At 52.5% G+C, this 25651-nt stretch overlaps 1 protein-coding gene across 1 annotated transcript in view; it reads right to left on the reverse strand.

The window, feature by feature from the left end:
* The window catches only part of Ppl (periplakin), a 52331-nt gene that overhangs the window by 8754 nt on the left and 17926 nt on the right, over positions 1-25651 (reverse strand). The window contains exons 2-17 of the mRNA XM_075941925.1: positions 21033-21132; positions 13998-14152; positions 13245-13365; positions 12607-12726; positions 12483-12524; positions 10845-11006; positions 10652-10759; positions 9204-9299; positions 7043-7165; positions 6769-6915; positions 5846-5997; positions 4073-4170; positions 3706-3863; positions 1968-2146; positions 1741-1879; positions 650-843 (exon numbers count right to left, since the gene is read on the reverse strand). Of these exons, the coding sequence (XP_075798040.1) occupies positions 650-843; positions 1741-1879; positions 1968-2146; positions 3706-3863; positions 4073-4170; positions 5846-5997; positions 6769-6915; positions 7043-7165; positions 9204-9299; positions 10652-10759; positions 10845-11006; positions 12483-12524; positions 12607-12726; positions 13245-13365; positions 13998-14152; positions 21033-21132 (2094 nt within the window). The remainder of the gene's footprint in view (positions 1-649; positions 844-1740; positions 1880-1967; positions 2147-3705; positions 3864-4072; positions 4171-5845; positions 5998-6768; positions 6916-7042; positions 7166-9203; positions 9300-10651; positions 10760-10844; positions 11007-12482; positions 12525-12606; positions 12727-13244; positions 13366-13997; positions 14153-21032; positions 21133-25651) is intronic.

The raw sequence follows: 25651 nt of genomic DNA on the forward strand, positions 1-25651 counted from the left end.
TACCCGGGCTGGGGAGATGATTCATCGGTGAAAAGTCAAATGCCGTGCATACGTGAGGACTGGAATTTGGAGCCTCAGAACCCATGTGAATTCTGGGTAGGCATGTGACTTAGCTGTAACTTCAGCTTTAGATCCCCAGAGCAAGGCGACCAGTGTGAATCTCGCTATATTGGTGAATTCTGGGTCTGATGGAGAAAGCCTGCCTCAGTGAATAAGGTAGAAAAATGATCAAGGATGATTATTAATACTGTCTTCCAGCATCCACTTGAGCAAACATACCCAAACACATAAAAACATGCTTATGGGCATGTACACACTACACACACATACAAACACATATAAAAAACAAACAAGGGGCTAGAGAAATTGGCTCCGAGGTTAGGAGCACTGACTACTCTTCCAGAGGACCCAGGTTTAATTCCCAGCACCCACATGGCAGCTCACAACTGTCTGAAAATTCAGTTCCAGGGGATCTGACACCTTCACACCAATGCACACAAAATAAAGATAAACAAATCATAAAAACTTTAAAACAAACAAAATGAAGAATGGTCTTGGGTGACTCCAGAGGATCCCCAGTCTAGGATCTCAAGGCAGGCTGGCTAAGCCAGGCCCTTGTTCCAGCCCACTTGTCTGTGGTACCCCTCACCTGCGTTCCACCTGCTGGCTGAGGTTGTTGAAACGCTGGTTCAGCTTGTGGACCTCAGCCTCCTGGCGCTCCAGGTCAGGGCAGTGCTCTTGGAAGCGAGTGGCCAGTGAGTTGGAGCACTGCTTGGCCACCTGCAGGTTCTGTTCCACCTCACCCAGGAGGGACTTCTCAGCCTGCAGCTCAGAAGCCATGGCCTGCCAGATGGGCAAAGAGACAGCAGCTCCCTAAGAGCTCCCTAAAGAGCCTGGCAGCATCACTAGAGCACTGGGGCCCCCTGCTTTGGGAGGAGGTTCAGGCTTAGGACCAGGGAGAATGGCTCAGCCTCCACACTTATAAAGTCTGGGCCACTTTTGCAACATCCTTTTTCATGACAATAAACTAACACTCTGAAAGTCACCTTCTGCAAACTGTTGAAGGGGTGGCATATGTGCCTGCCCTCCTCCAGCCATGAGGTCCACACTCAGCCCAGTCTCTCTGCTCCAAGGCTGGTCATGAAAAGGGGACAGAGAAGGCCTGCAGCCACTCAGGCAGGCAAGCCTGTGTCCAAGGCCACTGGTGTCAGTGACTGTGGACCTGCCCACAAGCTGCATGGCCAGGATGCTACATATGCTCACCAGAGCTTCCGAAACCGGTTTTCTGCAGAACTGCCAATGTGAAATACTGGCCTTATCCGCACCTCCCTCCCTGGGCTGGGGGCTAGAGAGATGAATCAGTGGTTAAGAGCACTGGTTGCTATTCCAGAGAGCCCAGGTTCAATTCCCAGCACCCACATGGGTAGCTCATAACCATCTGTTGTTAACTCTAGTCCCAGGGAGATCCAATGCCCTCTTCTGGCTTATGTGGGCATCAGGTATTGGTGCACAGATATATATGCAGGCAAAATACTCTCGCATACAAAATATAATAAATAAAACCTTCCAGGATGCACAGATGTGATCCTAGGAACAGCCATGTTACTACCTATGTTTGTAACTCCCAGCTTGACACACCAGATGCTCTGAACCTTCAGGACCTTCACCCTCATCTGGTGACGGAGGCAGTTGTCCTGAGCCCAAAGAAAGGACTCCATGGTCCCAAGATCCTGGGTTTACCTCCAGCTCTTGCCTCTTGTTATCCAACATGTGGCCACTTTCAGGCATTGTGTCATCCTGGATCAGCTGGTTCTCATGTGAGGCCAACAGTTCCCTGCCCCGCTGAAGACTCTTCTCCAAGTGGTTGGCCACATCCACCCTAAGGATACAGGTCACCGCCATATGTGTAGGGAGCAGGTGGCCCCTTGACCCCACCGTGACCACCCTCCTGTCCACCTGCCACATACTTCTTCTGGGCTGCATCTAGCAGCTGAACCAGTCGTTCATATTTCTGGTTGGTGTCTTCCATCCGGGTCCTCAGCAAGGGGGTAGTGCCACTGCCCGGGAGGGCCTGCACGAAGGCCTCACACTCGGCTGTGCGCTGTGTCTTCTCTGGCTCAATCTGTAGAAGCTCACTGCTGATGTTCTATGGGATCAAGACTGCCCAGGTCAACCACAGTCCAGCAGCTCTCTTCCCCCAAGGACTTGCCCTGGGGCAGTATAAATGGATGAGAAGGCCAACCTCCCTGGGGTGTCCATCTGGGGCTCAATCACCAGCTCTGTGGTTTTGTTTGTTTTTGTGTGTGGATGTGCACACTCATGTGTGGGTGTGTGTGCATGTATGAGAAACCACAGGTTACCCTCAGGTGTTCCTTGGAAGCCTTTTACCTTGTTTTGACAGAAGGGGGGGGGCAGACTGAGGGAGAGAGAGGAGAGTGGGTTAGAGTGCGGTGGTACTAGTGTGCATGTGGAGGCCAGAGGCTAATGCCAGTTCTTTCTAGAACCTCTTGTCTTCTGAGACAGGGTTCTCTTACTGAGAACAGTGTGTACTGATTTGGTAGACTTACTAGTGAGCAGACTTCACCCAAAGTCAGAATTGCGGACAAGTGCAACCATGCTGGGATTTTTTTCTTTTAACGCAGGTGCTGGGGATCTGAACTCAGGTCCTCATGCTTGTGCGGGCGCTTTATAAAATGGGCCTCTCTTGTACCTTGTTTCTTAGTGTTTGACTTTGACACAGGGTCTTTTACTAGGATCTGGGGCTTGTCAATGAGGCTGGCCCATCAGCAAACCTCCAGATCCTCCTGACCCTACCTCCTCGGCAGTGCAACTACAAGAGTATCCCACAATGCCTAGCTTTTTATGTGAGTGGCAGGGACTGAATCTAGGTCCTCATTCTTGCATGTGAGTTAAGAAGGCAAGCACCCTGCTGACAGAGATCTTCTCAGCTCCTGGGTCTATGTTTTGAACGAGCATCTGGTGCTAGTGAACTTTAAAGACAGTGACTCAGACAACAAGCAGGGTGTCACTGGACACTCGATACTCTGCACCACCCTCCGGAAGAGTCCACGGGATCTTAGACGACCTGCCGGGCAGATACTGTGAATTACCCATGCAATGACTCCAAAGAGTTTGGGAAGGGACACTGTGGGCCTGTGCCCCTGTGCCTGCACCAGAGACCACTGGATTTTTCTGAACCCTTACCTGTCTCTAGGTGACAGACCCTACCACAAAGAGTTGTCAGGCAGAAGGCCGTGAAGGCAGCTGGTGGTATGTGGAGACACCTGCTTCTTGCATGGTAGCTGCAGTACTCGAATGAGGACCAGGTGGCTTTAGAAACCCTGGCCTGGATTCAGAAGTTTATCTCAGAGGAAGCAGAAGTGAACTGGGCCTTCGGTTCCACAGCCCACAATACCCCTTGCTCACAGCCTCACTCAGCAGGTACCTGTTAGGATCCCAGTTCCTGCTATCGTCATTATGGCCATGATCTCAGGCTGCAAAGCCATTTGGAAGCAGTACCAGGTCACATCTAGGGGCATGGTCAAGTACCAGGTCAGGACATCTACTTGGAGCCTGCTCCTTGCTGCCTAGTCACCATAACTATCCAGCATCTGCTTTGAAAGTCTTAAGATGCCTTAGAGGTAGAACCTTGAGCAGGAGCCCCAGAGGGTCCAGGGCCCAACCTGAGCCCCAGCCTGGTAATACCTTGAGGTCCTTGGCCCGCTCAGTACTATCCTCTATTGCCCGTCCCTGCTCAAGCGGTGGCCGTAGGATCGCTGTGATGGCCTTCTCCTGTCGGTCCAGGTCACTGGCCACTTTGTCCAAGCCAGCCAGCAGCTGCCGCCCTTGCAGATCAGAGGCATCTGTTGGAGAGAAGACAAACCTGGTATGGCAGGAGTACGAGGCCCCAAGAACCAGTTGGGACTGTGGGTTGGCCTGCCCTCCCTCTCTCAACCCTCTAGCTGATCCCTGTCACCCATGCACAGCATGGAGTCTAGTCCCGCCCCTCTTCCATGTCCCTGACCCCTTGCAGGAGGCCCCTCCTCCCCTTGCAGGAAGCCCCAGTACCCACCTCCAGGGTTCTCTGTCCTTAGCACCTCATGCCGCTGCTGGAGTGTGTGCTTGCTCCCAGCTGCCTTCTGCCGCACACTCCGGTACTGGCTGCCCAGACTGTGAGGACAAGAATGTACTGGGAACCCAGACCTCATACACACCACCCTCCTTCCGGGTCCCCAGCTTGGATTGGACAACAGCCCATGGGAGCCAAGCAGCTCCCTGGAGGGTTTTGAAAAGTCAAAAGGACTATGTGGGGCCGACAAGACGGCTCAGTGGGTAAAGGCGCTTGCCACCGAGCAAGATGACCTGACTCTGATCCCCAAAACCTACATGGTGCAAAGTGAGAACCAACTCCAGCAAGTTGTCTCCTCACCTTCATACATGTGCTGTCGCATGCACATGCACCCCCATCCCCCATAAGTAATGTAATAAAAGTACCATGCGAGCCACTGCGACAAGGTTTGGGAGAACCTCTTCTGCCTTTGTCCTTTCCCCTGCTTCACCTTTCGTTGCAAGCCCAGCTACCTAAAACCATCTGTTCACTAGTGTTCTCTAACATGTGACCTCTAAGGGGGCCATGCACAGAGGTGCTTGACGAATGTCTGGGAGATGTGTAAATAAAGGCATTCCCCTGAGTCTACTCATTGAGCAAAGAATTCTCAAGTGACTGAATGATTTACTACCAAATACTGACATCAAGGGGCCAGGGCCCAGGAAGGTCAAAACACAGATATTAGCAAAATAAAATGTTGAAAGAGCTTTCCAGGAAGGAAAGGTAGGAACCCTACCTACTAAGTCTGCAAAATGAGAACCAGAATCAGTAACACAGCACACAGGTGCTGCGGGCAGGATGTTTAAGACTTGCAAAGGCCCAGAGGTGTGAAGACAAAGTGCTTGCTGTACTGGCCCTCAGCCAGACTTCCAGTTCAGTAAGCCAGCCTAAGCTACCACTTTTCCTGGAACCTTTAAGGGAGGCCAGGATGAGAAGGGTTGTTGGGGGATATTCGATCCCACTGTGAACCCCGAGTTTGCATTTGTGTTAGTTAAATAAAATTAACCTTGGGTCAGGAGGCTGAGTTAGCAACTAGTTGACAGAAAGTAATCATAGAGCATCAGAGGGCTCTGGAGCTGGGCGGTGATGGCGCATGCCTTTAATCCCAGCACTCGGGAGGCAGAGGCAGACAGATCTCTGTGAGTTCGAGGCCAGCCTGGTCTACAAGAGCTAGTTCCAGGACAGGCTCCAAAGCTACAAAAAAATGCTGTCTCAAAACAAAACAAAACAAAAACAAACAAACAAAAAGGCATCTGGAAGGATAGAGAGATGCACCAGAGTAGCAGGGAGGAATCTGGAGTGGGCAGGTTTTTTTGTTTTGGTGGAGCAGAAGGATGTTCTCCTTCAGAGATGCCAACAAGGAGAGAAGGTTAGCTAGTTGCTACTCAACCTCTCTGAGCTAGCAGGTTTTCATCCTAGCCTTTGAATCTCAAGTCTTACTTATAAACAAAATGATAGAGACTTAGTTAAAGCTACCTTTAATGGCAGTAACAGCCAGTGCCTGTGGGAACAGAATTCCCACCAGGCTGTGGCCTGAGCAGCCAGGGAAGCAGGCCAGTAGCTGTGGAGTCACAATTGCTGGCTGAACTAACAGTAGATGAAGGCACAGTCACTGTGCCAAAGATAAAACAACAAGGTATAAGTCACACCCTACTGTCCACTGAGAGAATGCCCGGGGTTGGAATGGAGGAGGCCTGCAGAGCCCAGGTGTGGGTCCACCCTCGCGCCCTCCTGTACCTGTCAACAAGAGCCAAGGCCTCAGGGTCGGTGGGGGGAATGATGAAGCAGACAGCTGGGGCACTCAGCTTCTTCCCGGTGCTATCTGTCAGCTCCCAGTTCTCCCCATTGTTCTTCTGCAAAGTGTAGCTATAGCCCCGAGAGATCAGGCCCTGCTGGTGGGACAGACCCAGCCATTAAGATTCACCTCAGGCCTGAAAGCCCAGTCTCCCCTGCCTCAGTCTTATTCTGCCTCTTCCTCAGGCCACAGAGTGAAATGGAGCCAGCTAAAGGGTACACTGTTGATGTACCCTTCAGTTTGTTTGCTTGTGCGACAAGGTCTCGTGAAACCTTGGCTAGCTTCAGATTCACTATGTAGCCGAGGATGCTTTGAACTTTGGAGCCTCCTGCCTCTACTGCTGGAGTACTGTGCTTACAAAGTCTGTGCATCATCCATGGCTGGTTTCTGCAATGCAGAGGACTCCAGGGCCTCATGCATGCTAAATCAGTGTTCTACTCACAGAGCTACATCCCAGCTCCCCAGTTTCACTCTGGGGAACCATCCCTTCCTACCCCTAGTCTGAGTGGGACACCTCTCCTATAGTCCAGTCTCCAGATGGACAATACGGTGGAGATCTGGCCAGCGAGAAGTTGGCAGTCCCTCAGCCAGAGGGATAGGTTAGAGGTGGCTCACGTTACAAAGTGGACCAATGAGGAGCTTCCCCAGGACTCCAGCTAGGATGGCTAGGGTGGTCAAGCTGGTGAGAAGACGGCAGGGCGGTGTGGACAGGGAAAGAGCACATGGAGCATATTTACCCCAGGTGAAAGGGTGGACAGAGAGTGACAGCCATGGGAGATGGTTGTTTGAGGTCTCAGGTACAGCTAGCTACTCCTGAGTGTGCTGTCCAGGTCCAGGTAACCTAGGGTTCCAGCTAGTGACTGACCTGGTCACCCTCGAAGTCACAGAGGGCCTCCACAGGAATGGGCTTGAGCGGTGTTTCACGGCGGTATTTGAGCGGCACCACCTGCTGCCCTCGCCTCTGCAGCCCCCGCACCACATCCTCATACTTGTCCAGAGCCTTCTCCTGGTCCTGGAAGAGCAGCACAGGGCCAGGTAAGGCGGGCCTCTATGTCCCAGGAAGAGGATGAAGCAGGCACTGGGTGGGATCTGCTCAGGTCCAGAGAAGGGGAGGTGTGGGGTCCCAGGCTGTCACTCACATCCAGTTCCCGCAGCAGCAGCTCTATCTGGTACCGGTCCTTGAAGTCGGGGTTGTATTTCTGGTTCAAGTCTGAGTCCACCTTGTGTAGCAGCTCCTGAGCATCCTTGATGTCCTTGTGAAACTGGGGGAGGCCCAAGGGTACATCACAGATGGAAACCTGCCACAAGTACCTCGACTTCTGGCCACAGCTTCATGCTTATCTCCTAGGTGGGCCTGAGCCTCCCACTCACTCTAAATCTAAGATGTGACCTGTTTGAGCCATGGGATAATCCCTCTTCAGCCTGGCTCCCCAGGGTCTCCCCAACACCCTACTTCTATATTGTATTTCTTTAGATGCCAGTAAGTTCAGGTTTCTTCTTCTTTTTTTAGATTTTATTTATTTATTATGTATACAGCATTCTGCCTCCATGTATGCCTGCAGGCCAGAAGAGGATGCCAGATCTCATTACAGATGGCTGTGAGCCACCATGTGGTTGCTGGGAATTGAACTCAAGTCCTCTGGAAGAAGAGTCAATGCTCTTAACCACTGAGCCATCTCTCCAGCCCCAAGTTCAGGTTTCTGTGTGTGCTAAGAACACCCTAACAATACAGTCACGTGCAAACCTTCAGGGGAGTACCCTCCATATGACAGGTACTTTTTACAAACACCTGACCCAGTGGAACCACTGGCATAAGCATACTCCATGGGTTTGCGCACTAACAAGATCACCCGGCCACACATTTCCCAGAAGCCATCTGTACTGTTAAGCAGCACCTTACCATACTTTAATTCTAAGCCTGGCCAGCTACCTTCTCTTCGAGTTGTAGAAAGTTCCCTTGCCCATTCTTTGGTCTGTCAACTCTTGACTCATTTATTTTTAGCTGTTCCCTGGTCTGAACACTTGGACTGCTGCCTTGAGTAGGACTTTCGGATCTTTGTGAAATCCTGTGTGGCTCAGACACTCCCACCAGAGTCATGTAGAGTCTGCTGAGTTCAAATTCAATCTTAAGACCTCAAATCAAACATGCTTGGTGGCACTGTCACCCTAGCTACTCATGAGGCTGAGGCAGGAGGATCACAAGTTCAAGTTTGCCTGGGCTACAGTGAATTCAAGTTTGCCAAATAGTAAGACTATCTCCAAACAAAAGGTAAAAGGAAGGCTGGGGATATAGCTCAGAGACAGAACCCTTGCCTGGTAAGTGTGAGGCCCCGGGTTCCATCCCTAGTCCTAGGGAAGAGTGAGAAAGATCCTTCATCATGAAAACCACCTACAGCTCTTATTAGAAACACACATTCCCATGAAAGTGCCAATTTCTCTGGATAGATGGGTGTGTAAAGAGGTGCCCATCCAGACAACAGGCGGCTGCTTGGCCATAAGAAGGAACCAAGTGCAGAAACCAACCACGCCAAGGTGAGTACCAGGACACTGTGCTTAGTGAGAAAAGCCAGGCACAGAAGGACAAAAGACGGGGTTTCTGTATCCCTTATGCCCACCCTGGCTAATACTAGGCAAATCCAGAGATGGGCAGTGAGTGGGTCAGAGGTCATCAGGGTGGGGGAAGGAAGGGGGCGCTGGTACTCAGTTTCTCATTGGCTGACAGAAAGTTGAGGAAACAGAGGTTGTCCTGTGTTGTGAATGTAACAAATGGCAAAGTGCTTACCCAAGAGGCTGATGCAGGAGAATTGCTGAGAGTTTGAATTCAAGGACAGTCTGGGCTATATACTGAGAACTTGTCTCAAAAAGGTGGGGGTAGAAATGTTAGTTTTCTTGAAAGGGGGCTAAAATGGCAAGTTTTATGTTTTGTGTAACTCAGAAAATTAAACCCTACAGGTGCAGTGGGGCAGGAGGACTGGGAATCAAGTTCATCCTCTGTCACATATAAATGGTTAGCCTGGGCTACGTGGAATCCTATGTTAAAAAAAAAAAAACCCTTGGTCTAGTTAGATCACTTGGTAAGTAAAAGTGCTCATAGCATTGGCAAGATGATATGAGTTCAGTTCCCTGATCCCTCGGCAGAGGCACAAGAACTCACTCACGGAAAGCTGTGCTCTGACCTCCATCTGTATTCAAGAGGCACCCAGTATCTCCCAAACTCTCTCCTGGAGTCAGGCAGGTACCTGGTGGTAGTGCACCCAGTATCTCCTGAACCCTCTCCCGTGCCTGCAATCAGGCAGGTACCTGGTGGTAGTCCTCCATGTACTTCAGGTGGCTCTCCTCACAGATGAGCAGGTTCAGGTACTGCTTCCACTCTGCATGCACGGCCTCCATGTGTGCCTGCCAGGGAAAGGAGAGACCCATTGCTGCGGTCTGGGAGGCCAGGGGAAGGGCTGGTAGGAATCCAGGTGGGGAGGGTAGAGAAAGGGTGATGAAGCCTAGGTGAAGCCCCTCCCAAAAGCTAGTCAGCTCCTGTTCAGGTGGGACAAAGGCAGGGGGACATACTGAGACGCCAAGGAGGGTTACCATGTACAAGCAAGTTGGGGACTGTGTCTACTCAAAGTCCCACCAATAGGGCTGTAGCTCCATCGCAGGGTACCGCCCAGCATACACAAGGTCCCAGGTTCCATTCCCAGAACCACATAAACACTAGGAAAGGTAGTCCTGGTGGGGCTCAGAAGTTCAAGGTCATCCTGCTGTCCTTGGCGATATAGTAAGTGTAGCCCAGTAAGCTCAATCTCAAAAAATAAATTCCACAATAAACTAAGAACAAGTTCAGTAATAGGAATGCTTGCCTAACAGGTTCCAAGACCTGGGGTCCTATGCCCAACACTGTAAAAGAACAAAGCTTCTGCTCTGGTTGCCCAGAGCGGACTGAGCGCCTCCTAGGCTCTCTCCACTTGGACCACTGGAAAAGACTGGGCTGACTGAAGATTGCAGGGTGAAATCATGGCAGAATTAGATCCTTTAAAAGGAAGGGAAATGACTGGTTTAGTGGTCAGGACTCAGGAGGGCGAGGAAGGCATGAGGATCCAGAGTTACAGCCCAGGCTAGGCATGCGGCACACACCTTTAATCCCAGCACTTGGGAGGCAGAGGTAGGTGATCTCTATGGGTCTAAGGTCTGCCAGGGCTACACAGTGAGATGAGAAAGAGAGAGAGACAGAGACAGAGACAGAGAGACAGAGAGAGAGGAGCATGGGGAAAGAGAGAGAAAGGGAGAGGAAAGAGGAGACAGACAGAAAGAGACACAGACAGAGTGAGTTTGAGGTCAGCCTGGCCTACATAGGGAGACTGCCTCAACAGAAGGAAATCAAAAAGGACAGACAGGCAGAAGAAAAAGCAAGAAGTTGGCAGCAGAGGTAGGAGAGGTACAGTTCCTGGAGGAAGACGAGAGGACCAGCCTTGGATGGAAGAGATGGAGGAGCTTCTGAGGAGCGAGGCACTGGCCACACCTGGGGTTCACAGTTCAGCCTCCAGATCTGTGAGCACATGTACCATCCTATGTGACAGTCCGCGTGGGAACCTCAGAAAACAAAGCCAGGCCACATCCAGGCAGAAGTGGGGAGCCCGGGCAGAGCTTAGAAGAGGACCAAGGCAAAGGCGGCTCAATGGTTATGGGGTGCAGTTAGAAGCCCCCAGCTCGAGCAGAGGAGCCCCTAGGGTGAGCACCCTTTCTTGGGGCACACACACCTCAATGGAGTTCCTTCCTGGGTGCTCCGCTGCCAGCAGTTGGTCACCCTCAGTGTGCAATTTGTTGATCCTTTCTTCCTTGGCCTCTAGGTTCCGGTTGATGAAATTCTGCCAGGAAGGAGGTGGGGTCAGCACCTGGCTTGGCAGCCCTGTGTCCCCCTCCAGAGCTGCTCCTGGCCTTGAGCTCGCTCACCTCGTACTGGCGCCGGCGGCTGGGGTAGTCGAGGTTGCGGTCGCTCCAGTCATACTGCAAGCGGCCCTTGGCCTGCTGGTCCAGCCAGTACAGCTCGTTGGTGCAGCGTTGCATGTAGTCCTGCAAGGAGCTCAGGTGCTGCTGCCGTGCCTGCGAGGCTGCCTGTGGGACAAGTGTGAGGTGAAGACAGCACTGGGGCCTGGCTCGGCTTCCCTGCTCACCTCTTCTGGGGCCCAGCTTTGCCATTCCCCAGCCAGGCAGAATGGCCCCCTGAAAGCATTCATTCACAAGTGTTTGTGGAGCACCAAGGAGATGTGGAGCGCGGTTTTGGGCCCAGGGTACAGAGCAGTGAACAAAGGGAAAGACATCCTTGGGACTGATGTGTCCTTGGAACTTCGGTTTGCCATCTGTAACGTGCTCACCCCTAGGGCGTAGGGACTGCCACATAGCTGGCACTCAACAGACAGCAGTCATACCTTCAACATTTGCTTTTTATAAATATTTATTATTTTTTTTTTTTTTTTTTTTTTTTTTTTTTTTTTTTTTTTTTTTTTTTTGGTTTTTCGAGACAGGGTTTCTCTGTGGTTTTGGAGCCTGTCCTGGAACTAGCTCTTGTAGACCAGGCTGGTCTCGAACTCACAAAGATCCGCCTGCCTCTGCCTCCCAAGGGCTGGGATTAAAGGCGTGCGCCACCACCGCCCGGCTTATTATTTATTTATTGACTTGAGGCAGGGACTCATGTAGTTTAGGCTGGCCTCAAGCTTGTCACGGAGCTCCTAAACTCGGATCCTCCTGCCTCTCCTTTCAGGTGCTAGGACGCCAGGGGTGCACGACCAGATTTCATTTGGTGCTGGGGCTGGAACCCAGGGCTTTGGGCCTGCTAGGCGAGCTCTCTACAAACCAAGCTCATCTCAGCTCCTTATGATTATGTTCAGAGGAGCATCTGAAGCCTCTGGGGGCGAGAAGGGTTAGGGAAAACTGGGAGGCTTGTAATTCATCCTGTAGAACAAGAACAGTGATGCCAGGTGGAGGTAGCGCACTCAGGAAGCAGAGGCAGGCGGATTTCTGTGAGTTTGAGGCCAGCCTGGTCTACAAAGTGGGTTCTAAGACAGCCAGGGCTACACAGAAAAACACTGTCTCAAAAACAAAACAAAACAACAAAAAAGAGGCTAGGCGGTGGTGGCGCACGCCTTTAATCCCAGCACTTGGGAGGCAGAGGCAGGTGGATCTCTGGGAGTTCGAGGCCAGCCTGGTCTACAAGAGCTAGTTCCAGGACAGGAACCAAAAAGCTACGGAGAAACCCTGTCTCGAAAATAAAAAAAAAAAAAGAGCACACACACATACACACACTCATACATGTGGGCACATGTGCACACACATGCCTGGACCATGCTCTAGAAAGTACATGACATCTTCTTGTCAGGTAGCAATGCTGCACAAAGAATTGAGTAAGGGCTCAGTGTAGCTCCATTGATAGAGTGCTCTCCCAGAATGCACAGAGCCTGGGCTCCTCACAGACTGCTATGGCGACACTGGAGTATGAGTATACGGCGTCACCTTCAGAAGATCATGGTGTCCCAAGCTCCCAGCCCATAAGCCCCCTACCCGTGTCCTCTCCCATCCCCCAGGGCTTCTCACCAGCAACTTCTGATACTTTGCCTGGAGTTCACTGTTCTGTTCCTGTGGGGAGAACCAAGGAATGAGGTTAGACCAAACTTTCCCCTCTCCGCCCCACGTCCCCAAGACTCCATCACATACACACCTTGTCCTTGGCCAGGTGGGGTCCAATGGCTTTGACTTCATTGTGAAAGATGTTGTGTTGTTCTACCTGGCTGTCCACCAGAGGAAGGTCAGTCCCAAAGCCCTGGCTGCTCAGCTTGTCCTGGAAGGTCCATGGAGAGACACCAGGAAGAAGATGTGGGCTAGGGGCAGACTTTGGCCTACCCCACAGGAGCCTGGGCTTTTGACCCCAGTCGGTGAGTGCCTTTTCCCAAACTTTTTTCTGGAGCAAGAGGTGGCAGGGATCTATGTGGACCACTGCTGATGCTCATGGCCTTAATCTCGCAGTGACCTGTGGGACCCTGGTCACTGTTTTCATGTTACAGGTAGACACACTACTAACAGTAGACATGCCACAAAGACACCCGGATGTGGCTGCCACAAGCTTTGCCGTGGAGGAGATGAGCCTCTCCAGTCTTCCCCCATAGCTGCTGGATACCAACGGCCAGGCATGAGAGGCACAGCTGGCGGGGACTGAAGTCTGACTATGTGACTCCAGGCTAGGCACTGTCCCTCTCTGAGCCCTAATCTTCTCGTCATGCCATTTCAGGAGACTGCATAATGGTGACCTCTACTCAGCAGGGCCGCGATACTGTGAGCTGACCCTGCTCCAGGCCATACCAGCTTCTCATCCACCAGTGCAGCCCAGTTGACCCTCGGGTCGGCCTCCTTCACTGCCAGGCTGTACATCTGCTTGTGTTTTCCCCGTAGGTTGGTCACGCGCTCTTTCAGCTGGCGGATGCTGGGGGGGGGGGGGGGGGGATAAGTTACCATGTTAGTGGGACTTGCTCAGATGATCATGATGTAAGCCCTAGAGGGGCCTTGGGTCTCAGCACGGGCTTCAGATCAGTGACCCGGAGAGGGGGACAGCAGCCTTGGGCACCACACTACCTCTGAATCCTGTTGTTCATTCTGTCTGCTTTCCAGAACCTTCCCTCCCTTTCTTCTGAAGGGCAACTAGAGAAGGGTTTGGAAGAAACGGGCAAGAGCACTGTTCCCTGGAGCACATGCCCAGCACAGGCATGGGCAGGGCTGTGTCGCACACGCACAGGGGGCAAGAGGCACGGAAAGACCCACAATGCTACGGGGTGGGCGCTGGTTCATCTGTGTTGAGCTGCAGTGTGGACCGTAAGCTCAGGAGACACAAAGACTATAGAGTCCTGAAGCAGTGAGCACATCTATTCCCAAAGCCTCAGCCTCCAGCTAAGGCCTTCTTGGTAAGTTTAACTTAAGGCCTCTGGTACACATGCTGGGTGTCCACCTACATTGTGACACCCTACAACACAGAGTGGTCCTGGGAGCTAGAGAGCACCAGCCCTCCTGCCTGGATCCCAGCCTAGCAGGCCCCCTGGGGACCACACAGAGGGGACTTACTCCTCAGCGATCATGTCCCCCTGTGGATGCTTCATGTGCTTGGCAATGGCCGCATCCGCCTCCAGCACGTACAGCAGCTTCTCTGAGTCAGACACCTTCTGCAGGGCCACGTCCCGATGCTCAGGGGGCTGCCCCTCTTGTAGCCGGGCCAAGTCCTGAGAAGGAAAAGAAAGGAGTCGGTAGTGATAGCACAGGGCCTGAGGGGCTCCTCTGGCCTTGTCCGGACTGGCACTCAACAAACACAGCTGGGCACTGACACACAGGGGTGAATGGTCCCACTGGTACCTAGGCATGGCTCTGCCACCTGCTTTTCATAGCCCAAGCTGGGAATCCTCTACAAGGCAGGCTGACAGAAACCTCGCAGACACCAGAGACGGAATAAGGGAAGCTATGTTAGCTCTAGCTCAGGGAAGCCCCTCTGAGGTGCTGACATAATCTAGGCTGAAGGACAGAAGGAAAGTATGTTCTAGGCAGAAGGAAGAGCCTATGCAAAGTCCTGAGGAAAGACAGAGAGCAAGCCATGATCTAGGCACCAGTGAGAGGCCACTTGGCTGGAGGCAGGGCTGAGAGGAAAACCTGAGCAGATGGGGGCTGGTCACGTGATCTATGGACACCAGAGCACGGAACTCCAAGAAAGAGCCAGTCACACAACCCAGAGCATAGAAGGTCTCCAAGGAAGAGCCAATCACACGACTCAGAGCGCAGAAGGTCTCCAAGGAAGAGTCAGTCACATGGTTCCTTTTATGCCTGAGTTGAGGTTTTCAGGAGCCATGCAGCAGGCTGTCAGCATTAGGGTGTGAGCGGGAATAGAGGGGAGTGCATGACAGCACCTGAAGGGGTGAACTGGGCTGTTCTGTGCTGGGGAGGAAGAGTGGGTGGTAGATACTTAGAGATGATAGCTTCCCTGTGAGTCTAGAATCTCTGTCTAGAGAAAACAGCTAGTGACAGGATGGGGGTTCTTTCTTTGTAAAAGGAATTATTTTGTATTTGTTATGTGTGTCTATGAGTGCCTGCACACACTGGGTAATCACAGGGGCCAGTAGAGGGCGTCAGATCCCCTGGAGCTAGGCTTACAGGCAGCTGGCCCTCTGAATGAATGGTAAGTGCTCTTAACCACCCAGCATCTCTCCAGCCCCAGGGAAGTGCTCCTAACCACCGAGCCATCTCTCCAGCCCCACGGAAGTGCTCCTAACCACCGAGCCATCTCTCCAGCCCCACGGAAGTGCTCCTAACCACCGAGCCATCTCTCCAGCCCAGGACAGCGTATCTACATACAGTCTGTGTACTGCAGCCGCCATGAAGCCGGCCAGTGTTTTGAATCTCTAAGGCTGAGTTCAGTAGAGGTCAGGAGGGCAACGAGTGAACTGTGGGCAGGATAGGCAACACTGGGGCACCCGCAGCAGCATGGCCTGCTGCTGGTTGGTTTGGGGGACCTCGTCTCTATCTGTTTTCAGAAGAGGAAAGTTTAGGCTGGGAAGCAGTTCAGTGTGCAGGTGGTTGCCTAACAGGCGCAAGAATCTGCATTCTGTCTTGGCACCACAAAGACTGAAAGAGAGAAAGCAGGTTGGGCATGCAGCTCAGGGGCAGAGGTGATCCCACCCAGGGAGAGGGGATCCCACCCGGAGAGAGGGGATCCCACCTGGAGAGAGGTAATCCCACCCAGAGAGAGGTGATCCCACCCGGAGATAGGTGATCCCACCCAGAGAGAGGTGATCCCACCCAGGGAGAGGTGATCCCACCCAGGGAGAGGTGATCCCACCCGGAGAGAGGGGATCCCACCCAGGGAGAGGGGATCCCACCCAGAGAGAGGGGATCCCACCCGGAGAGAGGTGATCCCACCCAGGGAGAGGTGATCCCACCCGGAGAGAGGGGATCCCACCTGGAGAGAGGTGATCCTACCCGGAGAGAGGGGATCCCACCTGGAGAGAGGTGATCCCACCCAGAGAGAGGTGATCCACCGGAGAGAGGGGATCCCACCCAGGGAGAGGTGATCCCACCCAGGGAGAGGTGATCCCACCCAGAGAGAGGTGATCCCACCCAGGGAGAGGTGATCCCACCCAGGGAGAGGTGATCCCACCCGGAGAGAGGGGATCCCACCCAGGGAGAGGGGATCCCACCCGGAGAGAGGTGATCCCACCCAGGGAGAGGTGATCCCACCCGGAGAGAGGGGATCCCACCTGGAGAGAGGTGATCCTACCCGGAGAGAGGGGATCCCACCTGGAGAGAGGTGATCCCACCCAGAGAGAGGTGATCCACCGGAGAGAGGGGATCCCACCCAGGGAGAGGTGATCCCACCCGGAGAGAGGGGATCCCATCCGGAGAGAGGTGATCCCACCCAGGGAGAGGTGATCCCACCCGGAGAGAGGGGATCCCACCCGGAGAGAGGTGATCCCACCCAGGGAGAGGTGATCCCACCCGGAGAGAGGGGATCCCACCTGGAGAGAGGTGATCCCACCCAGGGAGAGGTGATCCCACCCGGAGAGAGGGGATCCCACCTGGAGAGAGGTGATCCCACCCGGAGAGAGGTGATCCCACCCGGAGAGAGGTGATCCCACCCAGGGAGAGGGGATCCCACCCGGAGAGAGGGGATCCCACCTGGAGAGAGGTGATCCCACCCAGGGAGAGGTGATCCCACCCGGAGAGAGGGGATCCCACCTGGAGAGAGGTGATCCCACCCGGAGAGAGGTGATCCCACCCGGAGAGAGGTGATCCCACCCAGGGAGAGGGGATCCCACCCGGAGAGAGGGGATCCCACCTGGAGAGAGGTGATCCCACCTGGAGAGAGGTGATCCCACCCAGAGAGAGGTGATCCCACCCGGGAGGTGAGACTGGAGAGAAACAAACAGAGTGACCAGGGGTGTGGGATTCCATTGAGGTAAAGACTCCCCAACAGGCCAACTTAAGGGCAGGAGGCAGAAGGGCAGGTACCTGGCCCCGGACTAGGGAAGAGCATGAAAAGAAACAGCAGAGAGACGCTGACATTGAGCATCATGCTGCCCTAGAGAAAACTGGATGGCGCACTAGGACCGCGCGTACCTTGTAAGGTGCAAAGCAGGCCACACTCTTTAAAGTGAAAAGAAAGGGTGTGTGTATGAAAGTGACTTTGGCCCTGGAGAGGCTGAGGCAGGAGAATCACATTCAAGGTCAGCCAACCCTTTATAGCAGGAACTTATTTCAAAACAAAACAAAAAAAGGAAAATGGAGCTGGCAAGATAGCTCTGTGGTTAAGGACACTGCTGCTCTTGCAGAGGACCTGGGTTCCAGTCCCAGCACCCAAACAGCAGCTCCCGATCTGGGAGTTCAGTTCCAGGGGATCCAAGGCCTCTTCGGGCCTCTGTGGGAGCTAGGTATGAATGTCACATGAATGTCATGCACAGACATAGATTCAGGCAAACACCCAGATACATATAACAAAAACACAATTAGGAAAGGGAATTGATAGGGTCGTCCAGTGGGTAGGGCATCTGCCACTCGGTCTGATGAACTGAGTTCATCCCAGGACCTGCATGGTAGACAGAATGAGCTCCTACAAGTTGTCTTGTGATCGTCATACATGTGCCATGATGTGAGCACGCACTCGCACACACACAAACACACACTAAATTAATGCATGTGTTTTAAAAAAAAACACCAACAAACAAACAAAGGAAGGGAGGGAAGGAAAAAGAGCCAGACTCAGTTACATAGTCAGTTCAAAGCCAGCCTGGGCTACATGAGACGTGAGACGGTCTAAAAGGAGGAGGAGGAGGAAGAGGAAGAAAGCAAAGTTGAGGACATGGAGGTGCAGCCCAGCGGCAGAGTGTGTGCTTAGCAGGTGGGGACTTGGGTTCCATCCTGAGGACTGGAAAAGTAAAAATAAAAGCAGAAAAAGAAATGGCAAAAGGAGGTGTGGTTCCAGAGATGCCACAGTGTCAGGTACAGGAGAGCTCAGCTCCCTGTGGATGAGGAGATGGTATCCAGGCTTCCCACCCCTGGCTATCTGGGGAGTCAGAGCGGAAAGGGAGCTGAGAGTGACTTGGAGCTGAGGCTGTGGAGTCAAAGGCCAATGGCACTCCTGACCTGGGGCAGGCAACACAACAATTGTCCTGGCTTGGGTGGAACTTCATCCTCTCAATCACTGACAGACCCAAGGCCACCCTGGGCAGCCACAGTGTCAAAGATTAATTCGTCAAAAGAAAAGTCCGTAAATCTTCACCGAGTGCTACAGATGATGTGGGTGGAATACGTCTGGCCGAGATGAGGAGACAGGGGACGGGGGAGGCTGACAAAGGGCTCAGGTCAGTCAGACTAACGGACAATGAGACCGGTTAGGGAGAGGTCGCCTCTAGAGGGCAAGCGCCAAAGACTTTCTAAAAAACTCCTACCTAGGTATCCTATCCTGCCTAGGTGACTATCTACCAAAGCAGATTCACAGGGTGAGTTCACTGATGGGAGCCCCTTCCGGGCTCTTTCTGCTAGTTACACCTTGATAAAAACAGTCCTTCAGATCAGAAGGACTGCCAGGGCCACGGCACGACTGGCCCACTGACGGACAGGTGAGAGAGCGAGGAGATCCGTGTGGGCCCCGGGCAGGTGATCTGTGTGGGCGCCGGGCAGTTTTGGTGGAGGAGCTACAGAGGGACATGCTCCATCCTTCAGGCTTGTGTGCACAGGATGCCTCACTGGATAGCTCTGTCACAGGGATCTGCAGATCATGTGACACAGAGACAGAGGAGGGGAGAGGTTGGGGCAGGGGTTGGGGAAGAGAGAACAGGGCATGGCTACCTCAGGGTGCTCCTGGGGAGTGGGAATGACGCTAACATTGCACTGAACTGCCTGAAGCAACTCTCACCAATTAGAAAAACGAAAAGTGCAGGAAAATGTTTGGGCAGTACAATGGACAAATGATGATGCCTTCTGCAAACAGGGAAGGGAGGAAGGAGGGGGAAGGGAGAGAGAGAAAAGCCCAGAGGAAGGAGATGGTTTGGCTCATGTCTCTTCAAAAAGTAGCTGCTGCCTGGGCTATGGTGGTGCACGCCTTTACTCCCAGCACTCAGGACAGAGGCAGGGGGGTCTCTGAGCTTGAGTCCAGCCTGTTCTACAGAGTGAGTTCCAGGACAGCCAGGACTACACAGAGAAACCCTGCTCCCCCCCCCAAAAGGTCCAAAACAAAACAAAGAGCGTCTGCTGTTTTTTTCAACTGTGTTCTGCTGAGATTAAGAAGCGACTCCGGGTTGGGGTGTCGCTCAGTGCTGTAGCGCCTGCCTAATGTGCACACTGCACGGGCTCCATCTCAAGCGCCACATACACGGGCAGACTGTTGTCAATCCGAGTCTGAGTCATTCCCCAGGCAAACCCAAAGGGACCTCCCCCAACACACACACACCACACACACACACACACACACACACACACACTCACACACACACACGAGAGAGAGAGAGAGAGAGAGAGAGAGAGAGAGAGAGAGAGAGAGAGAGAGAGAGAGAGAGAGAGAGCGCTACCTCTGTGGATGGAGTCTATGGGAAGTCAATGTCCCTCATTATATTGTTTATCTGTCCTAAAATGTTAGTAATGAGAACATGCTATTCTGGTTGTGAGGAAAAACAGACACACCCCAACAAGATGATTTTCATTTAGGAAAATAAAACAAACAAAACACCATTGCAGGGCCCCAGGAGAGAGGATAGCAAAAAAAAAAAAAAATCATAGAGGCATCTTGAGAGCGGACAGGCATTCTGAGTGGTGGGGGATATAGGCTGGGGAGGAGAGCTCAAGGACCCCAGGCAGGGGGAAGGTGGCCCCATTCCTGAGCTCCTGCAGGGCCATCCTGGGCCAGGACTGACCCCCTGGCTTCTTGACCCCAGTGTCCCTACTTGCCACCTGCCACCCCCACCCTATCCTCTGGGCACTCTGAGCTGTCTGTAGAAGGGCCCTGGGACCGTACACGTTGTCTGTCAGCGGTGGTTGTGGGAGCAGGAGCAGCCACAACAGAGGCTAGAGACAATAGTGGGGCCTCACAGACCATGACCTCCCCACCCTCAGTCCCCCACTGCTCAGGGCAGGCTCTTAGTCACCTGGTGACTAAGAAACCAGATGAAACACAGCTCTTCGATACGCTTGAATTCCAAATAAACAACAATCACACTAGAGTATTAGTGAGCCCTGAGCAGCACCAGGACCCGCTGACACTCAGGGAGAAGTACTCTGAAATTCAAATGTAACCCGGTTTCTCTACTTACTTCCTTTGTCCAGCCCAGCAGTCCTACATGCAGCAGCCACTCCTGGGCCAGCTGTCACTGACTACTCCCAGTTCTTTTAGCACCTCAGCCAGGAGGCCAGAAGAGAGCTCCTAGCATGCCCAATGCCCTGGATTTCCTCCCTAGCACTGGGGTTCTGGGAGGGGGAGGGGGGAGAAGGGAGAAAGAATTTCCCAGCAAAGAAGGCTGCAGACTGTGGCCTTGGAGGTGTCCAGGGAGAACAGCCCTGGTTTCCCTGTGGAGCCCCAGGCTGTACCGCCTGGGTTTCCTGACTGGGTGAGCGCTGCTACCCTTTGAGAGGGAATCAGACAGTGGAGACATCATTCAGCCAGTAAGTGATCCTACCCCAGGTTAAACCCCAAGAGTTCTTCTCCAGACCCAGAAGCTCCACCCAGGGGAAGCTCCGCCTACAGGGAAACTTTACTCTGGGGAAGGCTCTGCCCAGGAAAAGCCCTGTCACTCCAGAAGCTCTGCCTAGTCCTTGAAAACAGTATAAGCCAAACAACCCCTCTACTGTGTTACTAGGTTACCAATTCACCTCTCTTGTTTTTCCTCCTAATTTCTGTCTGTGTAAGACCCAGAGTAGGAACTCAGCATCCTCTAGGCCCTGGGCTGGAGAGGTGTCTCCGCACAGCTAGGCTGAATGAATACCGCAGGTTCCTCACTCTCTAGATGCCAAGAGCTGTACTTCTTGGAGCAACCACAAAGACTTCTGGATGTGGGTGACCCTGGGGCTGTCGTCACTAGGTGAAGACCAAGATGCAGAAGGCCCTGATGGGGAGAGCTGGGTACTCACACTCTGCATCTTGGCCTCGGTGTCCACAATGTTCCTCTCCACCTGGTCCGCATTCTTCTGCAGCTGCTCAATCAGATCTGAGAGTTCCTTGTTGGAGATGCTGAGGATGGAAAGAACAGGGAGATGGAGCACAGTGCAAGCCCCTAGCTTCCGGCCTCCCGGGCTGGCCCACCCTAGGCCCCAAGCAGGACCTGCCAACTCAGTCAGACTTCCAGGAGCTAGCTTGTCCTCACAGGATAAAGCTACTAACACCATAAACAGTGCATGGGGCAGGAGTACCAAACCTCACTTTGTTTATTGGATTTAGAGTTTCTATTCGGTCAAGTTGTCAAAGCATGAATCTTTTGTTTATGTTTTTTTCCCCCCTCTGGAGTTGGCCTCTTTGTCTTGGCTGACTTCCACTCCTGGCTCAAGCCATACATACTGGAACTGAGACATATAAGAGGGGAACCCAGCTCTTCTTGTGGCACTTGGCAGGTTGGAGCACTTAACCCTTAAAACACCATTGAAGTCTGTAAAAATCACTATGCATATTAATGATGGTCCCTTGGGTTCTTATTGTAGATGCCGCTGATGTGCATGGTCCAGCAAATGAGCAAAGCCATTGAGAATGCCCCCCCTTGTTGCCTTGGCTGCCTTGTGCAAAAAGACCGTGGGTCAGATCGATAGCAGAACTGCCCTATGCCAGCTCTGTGATTTCTGCGCACTCCATGGACATCTTGAATAGACTACACAACAGCCACAGCTGGTTGTCACGGCTCCTGAAGGCAGCTGGAGTCAGAACTGTTTGAAACAGTTTTGCATCAGACTTTTTGTTGCAACAAACCTTGGTGAAAGCAAGATGACCCTACAACTATTCCTACCCAAACCAGAGCAAGAGCACTTCCCTGGCGTTCTATCAGAAGGACTGCTGTGATTGGTGTTAAGAGAAAGTGCAGTGATGGCTACAAATAGGAACCTTCATTTGCATGCAGGTGTTCTGTGATTGGTGCAAATAGGAGCCTTCATTTACATTCAGGCTGTGCTGTCACTGGTGCAGGCACCTCTTTTATATACATAAGCAGGCGCTACCTCAGTTGGGGAGTTGGCTGGACAGTTCTCTTCTATGCTGCCTCCCCTGAAACACTCGGTTAGGTATCAATACAAAAGTGAGGACCCCAGCAGCCCCAAAAGCAGGTGGTGGGGTTAAGCCACGGGATAGTGGTTAACAATGGCAAAAGGAACTATGGTGGTGGCTACGATGGGGCCACAGAGACAGGTATTGCTAGGCTGTCAGGGGCTGAGGAATTCTTGTTTCCTTCCTTTCTTTCTCTTTCTTTCTTCCTTCCTTCCTTCCTTTCTTTCTTTCTTTCTTTCTTTCTTTCTTTCTTTCTTTCTTTCTTTCTTTCATTTGTTTTTCAAGACAGGGTTTCTCTGTGTAGCCCTGACTGTCCTGGAACTCGCTCTGAGACCAGGTTGACCTCAAACTCAGAGATCTGCCTCTCTCTGCCTTCTGAGGGTGAGGATTAAACCATCATCTGGCCAGGTTTCTTAGACTTGTCTGAGAGCTGGGACACTTTGAAGGGTTGAGAGTCCTAGTGGCCCAGACCTGCCTGGGTTGGTATACAGCTAAGCCTGGTGATACAGGCCAGTCATCCCATCTACTTGGGAAGCTGAGGCAGGAGGATCACACATTCAAGGTCTGAGGGGGTTACAAAGTAAGTTCAAGGCTGGCTTGGGCAACATAGTGAGAACCTGCCTCAGAATAAAAATCAAAAAGAGGGCCGAGGAAAAGTAAATAAATAAATAAATAAATAATAATTTTAAAAAGGGCCGAGGAGCAGGTCAGGAGTGGAGCGCCCACCCTGGCAATAACCTGGCTCTAGGTTCTATCTCCAGATGGTTAAAACCCAAATGAAAAGAGAACAGTAACACTTGCAGGTACCTGAGGCCTGCCCAAGAGTGGAGACTCTAGCTGGCTGCCTCTGTTGATGCCCCTACCTGCCATCACAGCTAACTGCTGTCAATCACCTGGGGATAGCATCCAGAACAGTGTTAATGCTAAAGCCCCACCCTTGCACAGCTCCTTCCCCACCCACAATTTCAGCAGAGCAGAAGGACCTGACTGGGTGACTGATAACCACTGGGCCACGTTCAGTATATTCTTGGAGACTAATTCATACCACATTGGCTCACCCAGTGACAATACACACAGTGGGTTTTAGTACATTTAGAGTTTCACAGCTGTCACCCCCCTAAAACCTCATGCCCGTTAACAACTGCTTCCCACCTCTCTCCCTTCCTTGCAATCACTACTCTACCTGTATGCATTTTATGCTGGCCATTTTTTCTGTGGCCCTTCATGTCTGGCTTCTCTCAGCATTTACGAGGTCCATCCCAGCCACAATCTTGGCGAAAAGTTTACCCCTTTCCACAACAGCCTAAAATTCCATTGTATAGGTGGGCTTTGAAAGATGTGGACAAGTTCGGGGTCTTGGCCAGGATGTATATAAAGAGAGGCTACAGAGAAAGGTGGGTCCTGGGTGCCTCCTTTGGGTTAGGCTGGGGGGAAGTGAGGTGCTAGATCCTCAAAGTGACCCTCCTAGTTGGGGGGGGGATGAGGATGTTATGCACTGCTCCAAACTTTGGAGTCCAGGTCTCCAGAGCCCGGGGCTCTGTATACTATTGCTGTTAGTTTTTCAGGTCTCCTGGGGACCTGGATACCCACCAGTGGTTACTAATAAGGTAAACAATCCGGGGGTACAAATGACAATAGGAACTAGAAGCTCTGAGTGCACCTGCTCACCTCCTCGACTTTGCCCTAGGGCCTGCCCTGTGGAGACTCATGGAGAACCAGACTCAGGCCACACTTCTGTAGAATCACCCGAGGAAGATGATTTCCTACAGAAAGTCCTCATTCTGTGTGCCACTCAGGACCTGCCAGTTTAGGCAGTTAGGACGCCTCCTCCACCCAGACAAGTCCCAAGCCAATATCAGACTCCGAGAAGCCCAGCAACAGACACTGGTGTCTGAGGGGTGAGCCAAGAGGGAGCAGAATGGGGGAATTCATGCAGAAGCCAGGCTAGAGGAATACACTGAGCTTCCCAGAAAGGAGAGGTCAGGGCCCACCCTGCTCTCCTGTTCCTCAGCTGGGCCGACTGTAGGAGACCGAATCCCCTGCCTACCGCTCTCGTTACCAACAGGCAGCCCACCTGCTGCAGCTGGAGACTCAAGGCTCCATGACCTGCTCCTGCCCCTGTGAGCCACTGTTAGGACCTCCCAGCCTCTCCTCAGGGGATGTGTCACGTGCTCAGCCAGCATTGCCCCAGGCTGGTCACTTGTGGAATGCCACCACTGTTAGGACCTCCAGCCTCCACCAGGGAATGTGTCATGTGCTCAGCCAGCATTGCTACAGGCTGGTCACTGTTCCAGCAGAGTTCAGCACACAGGATGGGGCATAGAGAGTGGGAACCAAGAGGGGCCAGCTGGAGCTTGGGCAGTTTCAAGCAGGAATTGTGTCTCGGTTTCTCTGTCTGCTGAGTAAGGATGAACACAAAGGCATCTTGTTCGTCTGGCACTGGCTGAGTGACCTCTGCATCATCCTCATCCCGAGACTTAGGAAGGCTTGTTGAGAACTTTGCAGATGAGAAAAACAGGACTCAGAGACGTCAAACACTCTCCTGGAGTCACACAGCCTGTGAGCAGAGAGCAGCAGTTCTCCCCGGAGCTACTGACTGCTACCCAGATGGATGTTGCGAAAGCCATGTGACCCAACACAGGGCAGAAACATGCATCACGATAACAACAGGCACCAATACCGACTTTCTGCACAACAGATTCCTACTCCCTCCTGACGTTATCTTCTTGGAGCCGTGTAATTAGCATGATGGAGAACCATATTATTATCCCAACTTTATAGATGTGGAAAATAAGGACCAGAGAGGTTAGGTAACCTTCCCTGAGTCACACAGTAATTACATGGCAGGACCAGGAATCCAATTGAGGTGGTGCCCAGAGTCCAGACCCTTAATGTCTCTATTTGACAATCTTGGGGCCCTTAGAGCACACAGTACATACTTAAAAGATTGTTTTAAGATGCCATGTGCTTAAAACTGCCACACTTTTACCCAGTATGAAATGATTGTAATAATAGTAAAGAATAGTGAAAAACAGTGTCAGCTGCTAACACGGACGTGGAGAAATCGCCCAGCCCAGCCTGGGATGTCAGATGGTGTGGGAGTGGTGGAAAAAACCGGATCCATAAAGTGTGACCCAGCACTCAGGAGGCAGGGCTGCAGCAGCACAAGTTTAAGGTTACGTAATGAGTTTGAGGCCACCCTGTCTTCAAAGGGGGATAAAAGGATGGAGTGGCAAGATGGCCCAGTAATGATCAGAGTTCGGCTCTCAGTGCCCATGCAAAAGCTGGCATGACCACACACCTCTGCAGCCCTAGCACCGATAAAGGCAGAGACGGGGATTGCTGATGCTTGCCGAGGGGTGGGGAGAGAGAGAGAGACAGACTGTCTGGATGAAACAAGGCAGAGAGTGATGGAGAACTCTAGATGGCCTCCTGTGACTGTACCTGCGCGCACACCCCACAGAATAAAGTCAAGTGTGGTAGCTCACACCTGTGATCCCAA

This window comes from Microtus pennsylvanicus, chromosome 11 (assembly GCF_037038515.1).
Source record: "Microtus pennsylvanicus isolate mMicPen1 chromosome 11, mMicPen1.hap1, whole genome shotgun sequence".
Classification (NCBI taxonomy): domain Eukaryota; kingdom Metazoa; phylum Chordata; class Mammalia; order Rodentia; family Cricetidae; genus Microtus; species Microtus pennsylvanicus.